Source organism: Aedes aegypti, chromosome 3 (assembly GCF_002204515.2).
Source record: "Aedes aegypti strain LVP_AGWG chromosome 3, AaegL5.0 Primary Assembly, whole genome shotgun sequence".
Classification (NCBI taxonomy): Eukaryota; Metazoa; Arthropoda; class Insecta; order Diptera; family Culicidae; genus Aedes; species Aedes aegypti.
In genome coordinates, this window is record NC_035109.1 from 403,822,880 (window position 1) to 403,842,530 (window position 19,651).

Here is a 19,651-nt window from a genome sequence, read left to right on the forward strand (position 1 = left end):
GTAATAACCCTTAATAAATTAAATAGCGGTATTTTGTTGATCCGCAGTGTTATATAAAAATGTCGATATACCGTTGCAGTGATACTAAAAATCTTCAGATTTCGCAGATTCAGCAAATTTGAACCATTCGCGTTCTTGAACAGCAAAAAAAATCGAAGACTACTTGAATTTCAAAGTTGCGTTTTAATTGCGCGTTGCCGCCGTCGCAGGATGTGGATTTAATGTGAGCGCCGCAATACTAGATGTAGAACATATAAAGTACTGTATTATCCATTCCACCAAATTTCTATCGATTCAGTTTTATTACTTCTAGGTTTTGTACAAGTATGAATTTGAAAATCACATTGGTATTCGATTATTTTTTTTTAATCTTACTTTATTTTTCACCTTCATGAGTACGAAAATGCTGCAGGAGCCAGGATGCGAAATGGAATGTTTTGTCACATTTATCACACTCAATATTTGTTCCCACATGAACCGTTGCCTGTAACGAAAAATAAATTAATATCATTAATAATTAATTAATATATAAATTAATATTAATATTAAAATAAATTAATATCAAAGTGCTCATGGAATTACTAAGCTGGTAGGGTAGATGTACCTCCACTATTGGTACACTGTTCCTTTAGTTGCGGTATATTTTCAATTTGTGTTCCTATAGTTGCGGTATCCGTTGATTTCTTATGGGATCCTCCACTATAGGAACACTTTACCGCAACTATTGGTACAAGTAAGAAAAGTTTAAGCAATTTTAGTGATATTTTATCAGTTTTCAAGCAATTTGAACGCTCTTTTCCACTATTCCGTGTATCAACAAGTCAATAAGTCAATTGGCAGTGTTGGTTCTGTGGCTAATGTAATAAAATCAGTGAAAACGGCATTACCGCAACTATAGGAACACCCACAACTAAGGGAACACTTACCCTATCTCATTGTGTTCACAGAATTGAAAACGATAGAGCAAATTAAGCATAGAGTAAGGTGGGTATAATCAAAGTTTCCAGGTTTTCAGCTTAAACGGATGTTGGGTTCTCCAGATCCGTGCTCTTGAAAATTTGAACTTTGGCTTCGATTCATCTTTGAACGTGATTAGAAAATTAACGGTGTTTCAATTTAGTTAGTTTTAGGTCTATGCCGAATTAGTTCTTAAACTTTTTTTATTGCAGTTTAAAATTGTCAGAGGGGACAACTTAGAAGTGGTACAGAAAATTATTTTCCGCAACTTTTTTCCGCTGAAAATATTAAAATAAGATTTCACGTCGCCAATTTGTTACGGAGTGACAGTTGACATTTTAACAATCTTTCGCTCTAATATGCAATAATGGCTGACAAATCTCAGAAATCTCTTACCTATCGTAATGTTCTCAATGGCCTCAAAGGTTTACGCATGAGTTTCAAACGTTAATTCACATATTCAGTAAAATATACCAATTATTTTCACTTACCCCATTTACCCACTTGCCCCGCGGTACATTATGCAAAAATGACATTTTTATGGCCCGTGATTAAAAATTTAACAAAAATCCATGATCCATGATTTTGCTTGTTTTTAGAAGTAAATGAAAACCGAATTAGGGAATCATGAGAAACTAGAAGCAGAGTATAGTAAAAACAAAATATGTTCGTGAGCCAATGTACTGTTTAGCTAGTACTGAAAATGAAATCAATTCAGATCATAGTAGGCCTAGGTTTAGGAGAGGAAAGAAGGAATCGAATTGTTTCTGTATTTTGGGAATCTTTACAGTATCTTGAGACATAAGAGTTTGAAATCCCTTGTATTAAAATACTAAAATATATAAATAACTAGGATAGGTGAAAATATGGTCCATTTCGGAAGGCTGGAACTTTGTCAAATATTGACCGATTTTATTTCTTCAAGAAGTTCTGAACGAGCAAACCAATGCAGTGCATCCACGGAGATGAACAATGACCTCCGGATACCGTTGATAATCCGGATTTCCAGAAGCATGACGTGTTTTTGGCAAAGCCAACAGCTGAAATTCGAAATTTTACTGCAAAATGGAGAAAGAAGAAGAAGTTCTGAAGCGACTGGTGCGTCAAGTATGTATCAAAATCGATCCATGGACATTTTTCCGGAATCGGTTCCGGTAGTGCATCCAGATTGGGATCAATCAATTTGTCCACTCAAAATAAGTCGTGCAATATTTTTTCTCCATCATGATTAATCCTATTACCTATACATTCAAACATAGTCCTGGGCAGATTTGGCCACTTATTTGTAAAAATTACACATTTTTATTTCCATCTGCTTTCGTCAACAGTTGTTAAAAGTTATTTTTGTTTTACAGTGGACCGATGAGTGAAAAAATCTGTGGACAAAAGATCAATGACGATAAAGAGGGTGTATAATACTGAACTATGAACTTTTAACACACTCTCTGTGTTGCAATAATAAAGCGTGCACAGACCGAAGATTCATGAGTAGTTTAGAATATATTATTATATCAAATCGAATTCTCTATCACGGTAATGGTCCGATCGACATAAAAAGTGAGCATCTTGCATAAAAAAAAACGAATTTCGTAGTAGAGTAAGGTGGGGCAAAAGTTCGACCTTAGTGGTATAATCAAAGTTTCCAGGAAAACAAATGACATTTATAAGATTTGTTTTGAATTGAGCTGGAAATCTTAAAAAGAAACTCTTACCCCACTCGAACTTTTGCCCCACTTTACTCTAAGCGCACCATGCAAAAGTAGTTTTCAGTTAAAAGTAAAAAAACGTGTATAAAAAGTAACATTTTTCGTCTAATTGAGTCCAAAGTTAGGTTTTGGAGCAAAAAAAGATGGAATATGTGCCAAACAGGAATGACTTTTTGACTCAAATTTAGTCGAAGTCCGTGATGTTTGTTAGACCACAGACAAACAGACGTAGCACAAATTCCATTAAAATCCATCGCCCAGTTTACATACCATCATCATCTGTGGAGCATATTCACCAAAAACCGTTTTGTGCAACAAGATCTACAGATCTGCAGAACGTCAAACACAAAGAAAAACGGCGGCGCACGCATCGTTTTTCTGTGTGTTTGACGTTTGAGGTTTGTAACATAGACAATTTAAAATGGTAGTTGAATAAGTGGTTGATGGAATTTTCTTCAGTGTTGCGTCTGTTTGACAGTGGTTATTAGACTGATGCAAATTTTGAAGTTTTTGCTCCCCTATGCTTAAACGGTGTCAATTATGATGAAAATCATTCTCCCAAAATTTGAAGTGATTTGGAAGAAATTTGGTTGTGCACACGTCATTTGAAGTTTGTATGGAAATTACTATGGAAAAGCCAAACCTTTTGTGTTCAGTCCTCTATCTGCTCACCATAATAATATATGAAAAAGCGAACACACTCTTCCGATGTAAAATCTTCCCTGCTACAACTTTGCCGAAGACCACATTTTGTTGGGACGTAAGGATAATTTGTTATTCTTGATTCCAAAGTCTAAACCATGCTGAGATGATCATTCAATTACTTTCAGAGCAACACTGCTTATTTGCTGTAGAACACAGTAGTCTGGATTACTTTGATCTATTCTTCCCGCCAGGAGCACCACTGTTGCCTGCTGAACAGTTGGTGAAACATACTACATGCAAACCAACTTTATGATTATGAATAACAATTTATCCTGAGGTCCAATCAAAAAGGAAGAATTTCACATGAGAAGAGTGTGTTTACTTTTCCATAAAACTTAGTGACGAAGAGATAGAGGGCTGAACACAAAAGGTTGGCGTTTTCCATAGAAATCTCCATATAAACTTCAAATGGCGTGTGCACAGTCAAATTTCTTCCAAATCATTTCAAATTTTGGGAGGATGCTTTTAACCATAATTTAAATCGTTTAAGCATAGGGGAGCAAAAATTTCGAAATTTGCATCACTCTAGTGGTTATACTATTCTGTAATCACCAATATAATGCCAACTTTTAGATAATGCGTCTGATTCCTACCTTTTTTATATTTGCTCTTTTTCAATTGCCTGCTTCAATTGTTGTTCTATATGTTTTTGCAATCGACCTCGGAAGTGGAAGGCTTTCTCGCATTTGGGACACTGTAAATGCGGCTCTATGTGAACCGTAGTCTGCAAAAGAAATGAACACTTCAAACATAACGCATTTCGGCTCACGTATATACATTGACTTACCATGGAATCAGCAGTACGGAGTTCAGCCTTGCAGATAACACTTAAATGAATAATCGGTGAGTCGGGATCCTCGGTTTTCTGTGGGAATTTAGCAATCAAGTTGATTAAGATACAGAATACAGTGTAATTTCGAAATGAAAATACAGTTCCAACCCTCTAATACTCAACCCCGCCTTAAGACGAGGTAAGTTTGCTTTGTATTTTTCCGTATCTCGAAAATCAAAATGATTTTATTTTTAGCTTACAGGTAGGATCAAGACACCGAGGTATGAGCAATCTTAGAGAAGATCGGGTAATCAACCCCGGTGGGAACTTTGGTCGTATGCTGACAGGGAAGGGCGGTTTGCTTCTGCAAACCTGGAGCGTCTGTACTCCATGTTAGGAGCGGCTTACAACAGCGTCTGTTCCCCTTGTCAGGGGCGGTTGATCATCGTCCGAGTGCTAGAGATGTACTCTAAGCTAAACTGCGCACTATGGTCCTCCGAATGGTTCTCCGAAAATCTAGGGGGTTGGTGTCAGGCCCTGCAAGCCAACCGTAAAAACACATCAGCACAGGAACGTCAACGAGAGAATACAAACCGGAACAATCGGCAAAGACCACAGCGACGGAAATGGATTAGCGATAAGAAATTCGATGAACGAATGTGTAAGAGGCTCAAAGGCCGGTTCTTCAACTTCAGCACAATTGACGTGCATATCCCACACTCCGGAAGCACTGATGATGACAAGGACGCATTTCACACACAGCTCGAACGCGAGTACGATCGCTGCCCAAGCCACGACGTCATGATCATCATAGGAGATTTGAACTCTCAGGTTGGTCAGGAGGAGGAGTTTAGACCGACGATTGGAAAGTTCAGCGCCCACCGGCTGACGAACGAGAACGGCCTACGACTGATAGATTTCACCGCCTCCAAGAATATGGTATTCGTACCACCTCCCATATCGGTACATCTGGAGATCACCTCAGCAGACAGATTCGAAACTATTCGTCATCAACGATGTACGGTACCGACGCCCGCCTCGGTACAATCTAACGCGACTGAAACAACCGGATGTTGCCAATGCCTACGCGCAGCATCTTGAGACAGCGTTGCCGGATGAGAGCGAGCTAGATAGGGCCCCTTTTGAGGACTGCTGGAGGACAGTCAAAGCAGCCATTTACGACGCTGCCGAAAGTATAATCGGAATGTGTGGAACGGAGGTCAAGAAACGATTGATTCGACGAGGAGTACCAGGTAGATTTGAAGGAGAAGAATGCAGCGCGGGCTTCAATGCTGCAGCATGGTATGCGGTAAAACGTGGGACGATATACTGAAGCGGAAACAGCAAACCGTAAATTCCGGGACAAAAAGTGCCGCCTGGAAGAGGTAGAATGCCAAAAGATGGAGCTGCTGTACCGTTCTCAAGAAACGCGGAAGTTCTATCAGAAGCTCAACATAACAAATATACAAAATTAAGGATGCCATTCAACATCACAAAAACAACAAAGCCGCTGGCAAGGATGGTATCGGAGCCGAACTCATCAAAATGGTCCCAGACAGGTTGGCCGCTTGTCTGCATCGGCTGATAGTCAGAATCTGGGAAACGGTGGTAGCTGTTCCGTTCCGGAGTCGAAGCAAGGCGTTATAGCTCCTACCTACAAAAAGGGCGACTAACTGGAATGTGAAAATTATAGTGCAATCACTATCCTAAACGCCGCCTACAAAGTGCTATCCCAGATTCTCTTCCGTCGTCTATCACCTATAGCAAACGAATCCTTGGGAAATTATCAAGCATGTTTCATCGACGGCCGTTCGACAACGGACCAGATGACCAGATCTTTTCCGTGCGGCAAATCCTCCAGAAATGCCGTGAGTACCAGATCCCTACGCACCATCTGTTCATCGATTTCAAGGCGTCATACGACAGTATTGACCATGTAGAGCTATAGAACAGGGGTTTTCAGCCTTTCTAGCTCGCGGAGCACTTTTTGAAATAAAATGGTTGCGCGGAGCACCTGTTCTTTATTGAAATATTGATTATTTTTACACACCAAAATCCACCCTATAATACCTAAATACAGTGGGATTCCGTTTTTGGCAACAAAATGGATCCGTTTTTGGCAACATTTTCCAATACCAATAAAATTTGTAAATTTTTGTGAATATTATCGTGTCTGTTACTTTAGTCATTTGCATAGCATGTCAACTCCACACGGATTACATTCCAGAGCTCCAATTTCGTCGATATTCCCCTAAATCTCACCAACTAATAAGGACTCGCGTACGCGCTTATTTACTTCAGGATGGTCATTGGTCAAGCAAACGCAACATTTCATGAGGCCAATATTCTCCACCAGTATCTCAACTAGAGACCAATCTCTTTTTTTAGGCATTCATATTGAGCTACCAGCCCACTTGAGTCTGCCAGTAGGTGATACACTAAAAACACCTTTCTTCAGATATGGAACAGCTTGTAAAAACAAAGCACAAGTACCGACATAAGAGCAACAAAAAATGTATGACTCACACAGAGTTACAATCATAATTCTCGTCTCACCTTTTTGGATCACTGAGGATTTCTTGAGGGATCCTGAGAATGTATGGTGGGTTATGGGGGATTATGTCCAAAATCTGTCAATATTGCAACGGAATCCCAAGATGTTAATTCCTAGCAAAATCCTTAACAAGATCCTGAAAATTCTAGGTGAGATCCTAAGGATTCTTGGCAAGATGCATCAGCGCCCTAGCGTTTTTCTGTAGATTCCTTATGAGAACCTGAAGATTGTTTCGTTAATACGTGATAATTTTTTTTTTTTTTCGTGTTCTTACATAGTTTTAAGAAATTGTCCAGTTCTTGAATGAAGGTCACTTATGCGATTATAGATTTTACATGGCCCACTTACACAAAAAGTGTACATAAAGCTTCTAGAAAACCATTGAAGACGGTGAGGCGTAAAAAGTATGTAGAACGTTTGCCAGAATTACCATTACGGGGCTTCATAACATAGTATAACCCTGCGGAAAAATGCTTCGAAGTTAACCTTTCCGAAGACTCGATGCCTTATGATTCCATAAAGATGATGTTTTAACAATCTAATGATGTTTTCAAAACCTATAGTTGAAAAATAAAATTTGAAATATGGGTTCCGATTTTGGCACGGTTCCGTTTTTGGCAACTGAAAATTTCAACTTTGTTGCCAAAAACGGAATCCCACTGTAATTGTGAAGTGAGATTTATGTTGGTCAACCTTTAATTAATTTTGATTTAATTTTAAATTTTAATTCTAATCAGATAAAAATGTTTTATTGATCAACTTTTTTATTTCAAAGTTTAACTATGACAAATAAGCATAAATGAACCTATATTTGGTATTTCGTCAAATATACCAAAATTCGTGGGTTGAAGGCAAATGAAACTATGTTTAATTTTTCGCAAAATATTTCAAAGTTCTTGACTTGAAAACGCAGAATTACTTTGGATTATCCTCCTTTTGTTGTTAGTTCGAACAACTGAGTGAGGTCCTGTAGCGAAATATTTCTTTTTAAGCCATCATTAATGTCTGCATAGGTTAGGAGGAAAATAACCATCATCGTTTTACAAATTTTCAAAACCAGTTTTTTTTGCTCAAAATTGAAGCAATTTTCATGAAAATCTATCATTGCATTTCACTTGCTATCTGTAATGCGGTGATAGATTTTCATGACGATTTCTTCAAATTTTTAATTTTTGATGATCGCTGATGATTGGATGATGAATTCTTGAGCCTTAACGATATGAAAACCACTGCATAGAAGATCATGGACGAGAACAGCTTTCCCGGGAAGCTCACAAGATTGATTGCAGCAAAGATGGACGGTGTGCAAAACTACGTGAAGATCTCGGGCGAACACACTAATCCAATCGAATCTCGCCGAGGACTACGACAGGGCGATGGACTTTTATGCCTGTTGTTCAATATTGCACTTGAAGGTGTCATGGGGAGAGCCGGATTGAACAGTCGAGGCACGATTTTCACGAGATCCGGATAATTTGTTTGCTTCGCGGACGACATGGATGTTATTGGGAAAATTTGAAACGGTGGCAGATTTGTTCACCTGCCTTAAACGCGAAGCAACAAGAGTCGGGCTAATGGTGAATGCGTCGAAAACAAAGTACATGCTGGTAGGCGGAACTGATCGCGACAGGGCCCTGCAGGGATTGGATTGGAAGCAGTGTCACGATAGACGGGGATACCTTCGAGGAGGACGACGAGTTCGTTTTTCTCGGATCCTTGCTGACGGCCGACAACAACTTTAGTCGGGAAATACGAAGGCGCATCATCAGTGGTAGTCGTGCCTACTGTGGATTCCAGAAGAAACTGCGGTCAAGAAAGATTCATCTCCGCACCAAATGCACGATGTACAAAACGCTCCATAGACCGGTAGTCCTCTACGGGCATGAGACGTGGACTATACTCGAGGAGGACCTGCAAGCTCTTGGGGTTTTCGAACGCCGAGTTCTAAGGGCAATCTTCGGCGGCGTGCAGGAGAACGGCGTGTGGTGGCGAAGGATGAATCACGAGATCGCTCAATTATACGACGAACCCAGTATCCTGAAGGTGGTCAAAGCTGGAAAGATACGCTGAGCTGGGCGTGATGCAAGAATGCCGGACAACATCACTATAAAGATGGTGTTCGCCAAGAATCCGTTCGGAACAAGAAGGTGTGGGGTGCAGCGAGCTAGGTGGATTGACCAGGTGCATCAGGACCTGGAGAACGTGGGTCGCAGTCGAGGATGGAGAGAAGCGGCTATGAACTGTGCGAATTGGCGAGGTGTTATCAAATTAATTGATGCAAAACATAATAAACAGCTCTAAACACTTACCTTCAAAGTATTTTTCTTCCAATCGAGTTCAGTGTGAGAGCTTAAATGCTTCAACAGTTTTGATCGGAAATTTAACGGTTTTTCACACATTGGACTTTTCAAACGAGGCTCAGTACTCGTAATCGCATAGAAAAATATAATTATCGGTTTTTAAGCTGATGCATAAAGACTTTCTGCCTCCGTAGGTTCAATCTCATTATCAGAAATCGGAGAAGGCACATCCGCGGGTATAATTTCCTCAGGCTCTTTCTGCAATGGAATAATAAAGACAGCGTGAAACAAATCAAAAACATAAATTTCTTCATTGCTATATTTTACCTTCTGTTTGTTTTTCTCATGGTTTCTCAAATGAGTTTTCAGGTAAGATTCGTACTGGAACCCTTTCATACACAAAGGACATTTAAAACGAAATTCTCGATGGAAATGTGTCTATAAATAAATTGACATGTAGTACACATCACTAAATGACAGAATTTACTTACCAAGTGATAATACCATGCACCATAAGAGTTGAACTCGACATTACACTTTGTACAACTTTGTTTTTCTGCGGGTAGTGGTCTCTAAAACAAATTGAATAAATCTTGTTAGCGTAATTTGATTTGCTACACATCTGTCCTGTGAAAGAGGCTACCAAAAAGTTTATATGTGTGAATTGAACAATGGCAATCATAAGCCCAACTTTAGGAGTTGTCCCTCATAAACGAAATTAATAATTAATTATTGTGGAAAGGCAGATAAGCGAAGACGTACACACTGTTTTTTTTATTCACTCGGCTGAGCAAATCTCGGTTTTTCAATTAAAACGAAGATTCAGCTCACAAACTGTCAGGTTGCTTGACAACAAAGCGCGATTTACTGATTCTTGGCATTTATTTCCTAAGATCTCATAAAATTCATTTACTTCATACTCGGCTGTTCCGATCCTGATTAAAATAAACTAAATTAAGTGTGTAGAAGCTCCAACATTTCTTTTTACTTCGATTCATTCATTAACAGTTTTCACTCAAAATTTTAATCGAATAGTGAGTGGTGGGCGACGAAACTGATGATTGTAATGCCAACCTACACGAAATCCTACCTTTTGAATTTTTGGCTTCAATTCTTGTTTAGCATGGGACTCTAGATGTCTCTTCAATTCACTTTTGAATTTGCAGGGTTTCTCGCATTTGGGACACTTAAAACGCGGCTCTGTAGGAATCGTAGTCTGCAAGAGAAAATAACACTTGTAATATAACGCACTTCGGCTTACGTGATATATACGTCGACTTAACATATGATACCTTCTAGATTCTTCATTACGGAATCCAGTTTCAACCTTCTAACACCCAATTTTTTATTCTCGGTCTAAGCACTCTAAGTATCATTTGTTGATATCTAAAATCAATCTAAATACGTTTTGAAGTTTGAAGTTTTTAATTTTTTCTATATATTATATATATTCATTATTGCCAAAAAAGAAAATTTTAATTTTTTCAGTACTTTTGAAATTAACAGTAGTTCCTGAGTTCCTGATTCTGTTTTTCAATTATTATTCCAAAGTTGCTGAATAAAACATATCTTAAATTTTTCGAATCAATCAGACAAAATCTCTAAGCAATGTTTGATACTGAAGCCTCACTTGGATCGTTCATTTTAGAAATGTTTGTCGTCCGACATTCGGGATTAGACGCACGGTGTTTAAAACCATGATATGTTTAACAACAGTAACTGTAACTATGGTTGAAATTTTCAAAACATGTTATACAAATCATATAATCACATCGTTCAGAATAAAAATGGTTCAAACGTCATTTAGCTTCTGGAACGGAATGAAGTGAAATGGAACGCTGTGAAACGGAACGCAGAATCAAAATAAAACAGTGAAAGAGGTGACCAAGGTAAAGATGCATCGTAGCCAAACCTCGAATTTTCAAGAGTCTAAATCGTTTGTGCTGAAAATGTAACTCACTAGTCATTCGCTGGTGGTGACCAATCGATCAAATTTTCAGAAAATTCCAGGTTTGGCTTCGATGCATCTTCACCTTACATAGGGCGTATGACAAAATTTGTATATTTTAAAATTTTCTTCAATCAACCTACACACTAAAATTTTATTGCAGTAAACCAGCAAATTTTTGCTGATTTTTTTTTTGGGCTGTAAATTCAGCACTCGATCTAGCAAAATGAAATTTTCTGGATCTTTCAGCAAAGCGAATTCACATAAAAATGACAGCTGTTTTAATGATCATCCAGCAAAGTGCATTTTAACTTGATTTTTGATTATTCTTGTGAGATTTATTGAGATCAACCAGGGTCTGGTTGATGAAACATTTAGGTAAAGCCCCGTTTACCCATAACGCGGGTAGATCACCTTTTCGTGGTGCGTTATGGGGTAAAGATCTACCAGTGAACCCTAGCCCTGACTGCTTCAAACGAATAGAACAGGATTTTATAGTAATCAAAGGAACTTTTTTTTTAGTCCTTGTTACATTTTTGAACCTTGTTGAAAGTGACAAGACTCGGTTTTCCCGGTTGCCGAGAATGATCTTGAGACAAGGAAAAAAATGAGTCGAATACAACAATTTGTTTTCTTATCTTTTATTTATTTAGTTCTCTAGTTTGAAGAAGTAAGGACTAGGATTCTGATGCATGGACAATATCGGTGTAATTTCTTGGCTTTATCAAGGGATCCGATTTTGACTGATAAGGGAGCGCGCCTGGGGAGAGTGTACCGACCACATTCTTTAAAGGGTATAAATAGCGGAACCTTTCAATTAGAATTCTTTCCTGCGATCAAGTTAGGAATTACAACTGTAAGAAAACCGAATACTTTATCACTTCTCAATAGTGATAAGGTAACACGAAATGCACTAAACAAAGGACACGGGATATACTACAATAAATCAAATATTGGTCGCAGTGGTTTATGTTTCGAACAAAGAAAAAAAAATCCCGTTTGTCGTTCCGGTATTGTTACCATCCTAGTAATAAACACTTGAGTTATTTAACAATAATTAGTATTTCCTTAAATATAGTACTTACTCAGGTATTCCCCGAGATAAACAAAAAAAAAACATGCGAATTTTAGATATTATTTCTCAGAATCCTTCATGTTGATTTGCAAATGAAACCAGTAGAAGATTTTTTTTCTCTTTTTTTAATTGCATCGGTTGACATGTAGGGTAAATTATGTATTTTGGACAGGCTAAGGATACGTCTGGAAACGGCGATCGATTAACTGCATTAGATACTAATATTTTATTACGTAATGTTACTTATATGCTGAATGTCTCATTGTACTTTGAGTTTCTGGGGAGAAAAATTTACAAACTGTAGCATTAGCTTCAAAAATAGAGTTCTTTAGCGGCCTGTCTATTATACATTTCGGAAATCCAATATACATTTTGAACACCCTCATGTTAATACAATTTGGACAGGGTCGTTATCTCAATATCCATACAATGTTTTTTTTTAAAGGCAGCGTCCATTTATTACGTAACGCTAAAATTGGATATTTTTGACCCCTTCCCCCCTCCGTAACGCTTTTTGTATGAAAAATTTAAAATTTTTGTATGAGCCGTAACGCTTGAGACTACTCCCCCCCTCCCCCTAGAGCGTTACGTAATTTATGGATGCCGCCAAAGACTGTCATATACAGTGAGAGGCAAAATAAAGTGCCCACCTTACCAGTTTTCGAATTTCTCTCATTGATTTGGTTCAAATTAAAGTTAACACACCTAAATCTTTTGTGATATTTTATTTTTGATGTTCTTTTAAAGTTGCACTTACGAAATTTTGATAAAAAAAAGAATTTTACTTAAAGAAAAAGAAAATCAATTTGTATTGAAAAAAAAGTAGTGACAAAAATAAGTGCCCACTTCCTTCTTGGCCCCAGAAAAGATGATTTAAGAAAAATAAAAAGCAATTTAATAGTTAATGTGTCCTCCTTTGGCCTTAAGGACTTGCTGGAGGCTCTTCGGCATGCTTTTCACCAGGTTTTGTAGGTGTTGTGGATCTAGTTCTTCCCAGGCGCGCTCCAAGGCTTCAAAATAATTATTTTTGTTGGTAACACCAGTTTTTTCAACCCTGGCATCGAGAATCGCCCACAAATTCTCGATGGGGTTGAGGTCTGGGCTTTGTGGAGGCCATTCCAGCGGTTTAATCCGACAAGACCGGAAAAAAGACTTGGTCTTCTTTCCAGTATGCTTCGGGTCGTTGTTCTAGAGAAATATGAATTTCTCTTCAAGGCCCGTCTGGATCAGCGAAACCTCCAGATTTTCCAGCAAGATGTTAATGTAGGAATCTGCCATCATTATTCCGTCGATTTTCACGAGGTTTTCTACTCCACTCCATGAAAAACACCCCCAGACCATCACATTTCCTCCTCCATGCTTCACCGTTCCTTGGATGTGGTGCTCTGCATCACACACGAGCCCGCCGCTCTCGGTTAGACAGCTCGAGCTTCAGGAGCGCCACATCCAAGGAACGGTGACGCATGGAAGTGTGATGTGATGAAATGTGATGGTCTGGGGGTGTTTTTCATGGAGTGGAGTAGGAAGCGTCGTGAAAATCGACGGAATAATGACGGCAGATTCCTACATTAACATCTTGCTGGAAAATCTGGAGGTTTCGCTGATCCAGACGGGCCTTGAAGAGAAATTCATATTTCTCTAGAACAACGACCCGAAGCATACTGGAAAGAAGACCAAGTCTTTCTTCCGGTCTTGTCGGATTAAACCGCTGGAATGGCCTCCACAAAGCCCAGACCTCAACCCCATCGAGAATTTGTGGGCGATTCTCGATGCTAGGGTTGAAAAAACTGGTGTTACCAACAAAAATAATTATTTTGAAGCCTTGGAGCGCGCCTGGGAAGAACTAGATCCACAACACCTACAAAACCTGGTGAAAAGCATGCCGAAGAGCCTCCAGCAAGTCCTTAAGGCCAAAGGAGGACACATTAACTATTAAATTGCTTTTTATTTTTCTTAAATCATCTTTTCTGGGGCCAAGAAGGAAGTGGGCACTTATTTTTGTCACTACTTTTTTTTCAATACAAATTGATTTTCTTTTTCTTTAAGTAAAATTCTTTTTTTTATCAAAATTTCGTAAGTGCAACTTTAAAAGAACATCAAAAATAAAATATCACAAAAGATTTAGGTGTGTTAACTTTAATTTGAACCAAATCAATGAGAGAAATTCGAAAACTGGTAAGGTGGGCACTTTATTTTGCCTCTCACTGTAATAGAATTTTATGTGTTTACATCTGACTTATGCATTTTTTCGCGTTTTGGATGTGTATATTAGTGATAATCAACAATTTAATTTAAGGCAAGCAAACATCATCAGATCCACGAAATAAGCCTGCAAGTATGCATGCATGTGACATTCCAGTGTGTTTCATCAGATGGCCAAATTATGTCAACTGAACAAAAACCATAATCTATTTCGGACATCTTCTGATTTATGCCTTATATACTCATGATTTATGCCTTATATACTCATGTTAAGATTTTAGATGAACTTAGCTTCAAAGTTAGACATATTTCATCATATTACCACTTTAAAATGTTTTATGAATGCCAATTCTGAGCGCTATTATTACATTTAATGTTTGTTCTTCAAAAGTACATCCTCTTGCATTCGTAGGTTTCACAGATGTTCTGTTGATACAAATTATAATTTTGATATTTTTGAAGCCAATTTGTAATTGTTATGAAAATGGTCATCATGAATAAGTAGCATTGTGTATTAATAATGCAATACATGATTTACTGTACATATATTCTTCACCATCTTATTGGAAATAAGCATAGAACAACCAGCCTGCCCATGTCCAAGTTATATACGTTGCCCTAGAACTGTAGCTGAAGTTCAGTAATTATATTTGCTGTTTTACGGCAAATTTTCTAATCGATTGCTGATTATCAATCATTTGTCATATGAATTACTGAAAACCAATAAACCTGATGATGTTGACAAGTATTCAGCAAGTTAAATTGCTGAATCCCAATACATAATTTAAGAAGTGCTGTACATCAGCAAAATGGTGTATTGCTGATTTGGTTTCAGCAAATGCAATTGCTGGAATTGGTGTGTAGTAACGATGGATGTCACACTAACATGCCTTCGCTTCCCTGATAACCATAAGGGCTTAGTCTCGCCTTCCTTCTGGAATCCAGTCGAGTTGAGCAACACCATACGCGGCCCTGCTAGCAACAGAAACCAACGGTATCCCAGGCCATCGCATTCCAACTCAAGATCCTCCACCCCCTCATCGGCTTCGGACGATGCTGAGCGATTCCATCCGTCTTCATTCGCTATGCAGTGCAGTGTTATGCAGATTTCAGTCACGAAACACCAACCGGTCGTGATTTGTCTGCAAGAAACAAACGTAGATGGACATCCCTCCCCTTGGTTATGCGACCTTGCCGCGATGGGAGGGCATAATCCATTAGCCCATATGATGGAAACCAAAAGCGTAACCTGTAGTGGTGGTATCACATTTTGGCATTTTTTTTTTTTTTTGCTTAAAGCCGCGTCATAATTCATATGGCATAGACGCAATAACATCTCGGATGTGATCCAACGGACATTCGGTGTCATTGATAGAATTGATGCCCATTTCAAATAATTAATCTATTCGAAGTGGACATTAATACTATTGGTGACGATCAGTTTGCCTTTTGCTAACCAGAATGATCCGTAGCCACTCTTACTATTGACGGATTACACGCCAACTCGACAAAGGGATTGGCAGCACCCCTTCAGAATTCAATGAAACTTTCTGGGTGTGAAGACTATGTGAAACTAAGATCCTTTACATACTTTGTTTTTTCAAAATCGATCTAGACTAACATTTGGAAAGGGTCAAAGTTTTTTTTTACTTGTTTTTATAAACCCGTATAACTCGAAAACGGTAAGACTTACAAAAAAGTGTTGTATGGAGAACTGTCGTGAAATTTCCTGACGTTTTAGAGAAAAATATTGAAAAAATAAAAACACATTTTCTACACTGAAAAAAAAATATTCAAAACTTTAAAGTCGATTTAAAAAAACGGCCATTTCAGATTTTGATCATCCTTAAGCAAAAAGTTTCGTAATTAAATTTACTAAAAGTCGTCCATACATTGCAAATTGGGCATATCTAAGGGAAAAAAGTTTTTCTAACATTTTTTTTTTTTTTCAAAGATTTTGTTCTAAACCGTCAAATATGATCGTGTTTTCAAGTGATAAATGAGTTTGAATCAGAAATAAATTGTATTTTTTATTGAGAATAGTTAAAAAACGGAATTATGCAGTGATTATATTTTTTAAATGAAGGCAATCTATGGATTTCGCCTCTGCCTATGAGAAAATCAACTCCGTCTAACAATCCGACGGATTTTTATGGTTCGAAAGATTGCAAACATTGAAAAGGAACAACCTGATCCATACCCCATTAAATTTTCTTCTAGAAAATACTACTAAACGTACCTGCGTTACAAGCCAGATGAATAAGAAATAATGTTTGTTTTGTTATCTACCTAAAATGTCCGTTAACGACCTGAGTTACTCAACAATCACCGCGTGAGTGTATAGAAAGATAGGTATTTAGCTTATAATTGTCGTTCTACCTATGCATATAACTATTTAAGCTTGATGTCAATAAAACTCTTTTCATTTTATCTAAGTCATTTGTGAAAAGAAGTTAAAGATGGATCAACAAGATTTATCGCGCATTAAAATTTCGAGATGTTGCGCCGGTATTTTTTTTTTTGTTTTTTACAAGGGGGAAATCTGCAAACAGATCCCCTGAGAAGATAACTCAGGGAATGCGGGGATGACGCACCAACGACGACCCGCTAAAACCAGCCTATGCACTGTGCTTGAGCAATTCATTTAGAATTGCGCCGGTATGAACAATCCTAAGTGCAGGCGTAGCCAGTTGCGAAACTTGTCACCAACAATGATCGAACACATACGTGCTATGGGATATAGTCATCAGCTTGATGAAACTATGCATATTAGTGATCAGGCTTCACAGAAGTCCGCCTAAGAAAAAACGACGTTCGGGTGGAGGCGAAGTGAATCAAAATCCACAACCACCAACAAGCGGTCAGATGTTGAAGAATTTGTTACGTATTTCGCGGAGAAAGTTGATAAGCTAATAACTCATGATTTTATTTGCAAAGAACAGCCTTCTTTTCTACGAAACAAAAAAACTCCTTAAAACAAGGTGAAATACTGGTAATTAGCGACTTTTCTGAAAATCATACAAAACGCTGCTCAAGGATATCACTGGAATAATTCCCAAGCAACGTTACACTCATTCGAGATTTACCATAAAAAAGATAATAAATTGGAAAACGTTAGTTTTATTATAATATCAGAAGTGTTGACCCATGATACAGTAGCAGTTCAGCTATTTATTTCAAAATTGATAAATTTTGTTAAACAAAAAATAAATTTCTCAAAAGTAATTTTTTTGTCAGATGGAGCTGCAGCTCATTATAAAAATAAAAAAAAATTGCCAGCTTATGTAATTTCAAGAAAATATATGGATTGGAAGCAGAATTGCACTTTTTTGCCACATCCCACGGCAAAGGCCCCTGTGACGCTATTGGTGGCACTCTCAAGCGAATGGCAAAAAGAGCAAGTCTTGCAAAAGACTATGGAAACACAATCGCAACTCCGCGAGAACTATTCGACTGGGCAGTGAAACAAACTGATACACCAAATTAAATTTCTGTTATATATCTAATAAACAGTATGTTAACATGTCAGAGAAATTGATGGAATTGTTTGATAAGGTTAAAACTGTCCCTGGTACCCAAAAATATCATTGTTTTATGCCTATTAGTGATACACAAATTGCAGCCAAACGGTATACCAATTCAGAGGATGAACCAAAAATATTCAATTTATTCAGTAAAGCCCAAAAATAATGTAAATATTCATGTGCAGATACTACGTTTTAGGATATATAGCAATAATAAAAATAATGATGCATGATAAAAAAAAACCACGACTTTTTTTATAAGCATAATATTGACCCTTTCCAGACACCTGTTAAGATTGGCTTTGACCAAATAAGAAATAAAATATTATTGTGATATGTTTCCAACCATTAACAACCCATCGGATTGTTAGACGGAGTTAATTTTCTTATAAGCGGTTTGGTGCGAGATCAATTGTATTTAATTTAAAAAAAAACTCTGTATAATTCCGTTTTATTTCTTTTAACTACTCCCAATAAAACAAATATAATCTATTTTGTGATTAAAACTCATTTATCACTTCAAAATATGAGCATACTAGACTATTTAAACCGAAATAAAAAAAATCAAAAAAAAAATTTGGACTTAAAAAATTCGTTGTTAGAAAACTTTTTTCCCTAAAATATGCCCAATTTGCAATGTATGGACGACTTTTAGTAAATTTAATTACGAAACTTTTTGCTTAAGGATGATCAAAATCTGAAATGGCCGTTTTTTTTAAATCGACTTTAAAGTTTTGAATCATTGTTTTTTCGGTGTAGAAAATGTTTTTTTTTATTTTTTCAATATTTTTTTCTAAAACTTCAGGAAATTTCACGACAGTACCCCATACAACACTTTTTTGTAGGTCTTACCGTTTTCGAGTTATACGAGTTTATAAAAAAAGTAAAAAAAAACTTTGACCCTTTTCAAATGTTAGTCTAGATCGATTTTGAAAATACAAAATATGCAAAGTATCTTAGTTTCACATACTTCTGATATCCAGAAAGTTTCATTGAATTCTGAAGGGGTGCTGCCAATTGCGTGTCGAGTTGACGTGAAATCCGTCAGCAGTAGAATCAAATATGTAACAGCTTAGCATCAAATGCGAATGTTCTTTGAAGCACGACTGCATTGATGAATTTGCTAGCTGTTTGCTTCAATCATCATCCATCATTGAAAAAACAAAATAGTAGCTTTCAATTTTGTAACATGTCAGCAATTACGCCATTTGGAAGGAGCTGTAAATGCCGTGAAATGAGGAATGTCGTGTTTCTGACGGTTTTTTAAATTTATCCGTAATTCGGATACGAAAATGATGTACTAAAATAATGTTCCGAAAAGGCAAAGGAATGATACTACGGTTGAATTTTTATGATTAGGCATGAGGTTAAGAATCTCGTAGAACAAAAACTGTAGAGAAATGAATGTTTTACAGATACTTCGAAGAACAGAAACCAATTTTATTTGGTCAAAACCATCTCCAATCCACATACAGTGTTCTCAAAAGTTGTGAAGTACTAATAATACGTTCAACTAGTGGTAAGTATTTCGATTTTAGTTTTTCCAAATTCTCGTTAGAAATTTTTGAATGTGAAAAATAGTCAAAAAACACAAATTCGACTTGAGGCACCTTCTAATATTCTCCAAATTTGATGAAAATTTGTCTGGTAGTTTGTTTTCGTATTGCAATTAGGACTAGGGGGTGACTGTTTGAATCCCAGACATTTCGATTTTTGTGAAATGGTCTAATGTTCATTGTGATTCGTATTAGTCCGAAATAAATATGTGAATTAAATTGTGTATATCTCTTTTCCGCACGGAATCGAGCCGAAACGCCTACCACTTGCTCGATCACTAACTTTTACTATGGTTCTCTAACTCGATATCGAGATACGGAATATCGAGTAAGGGAGAGTTGACTGAATACC

General features: G+C 37.4%; 1 protein-coding gene across 6 annotated transcripts in view; it reads right to left on the reverse strand.

The window, feature by feature from the left end:
- Positions 1-266: 266 nt before the first annotated feature.
- Positions 267-19,651, reverse strand: part of LOC5564120 (zinc finger protein 91) — an 80,705-nt gene continuing 61,320 nt past the window's right edge. For all 6 annotated transcript variants that reach the window (XM_021855643.1, XM_021855644.1, XM_021855642.1 and 3 more), the window contains 7 exons: positions 10,085-10,210; positions 9,486-9,566; positions 9,322-9,432; positions 9,004-9,252; positions 4,156-4,233; positions 3,962-4,092; positions 267-484 (listed from right to left, as the gene is read on the reverse strand). In XM_021855643.1, coding sequence (XP_021711335.1) covers positions 9,154-9,252; positions 9,322-9,432; positions 9,486-9,566; positions 10,085-10,210 — 417 coding nt within the window. In that variant the 3' untranslated portion in view covers positions 267-484; positions 3,962-4,092; positions 4,156-4,233; positions 9,004-9,153. The remainder of the gene's footprint in view (positions 485-3,961; positions 4,093-4,155; positions 4,234-9,003; positions 9,253-9,321; positions 9,433-9,485; positions 9,567-10,084; positions 10,211-19,651) is intronic.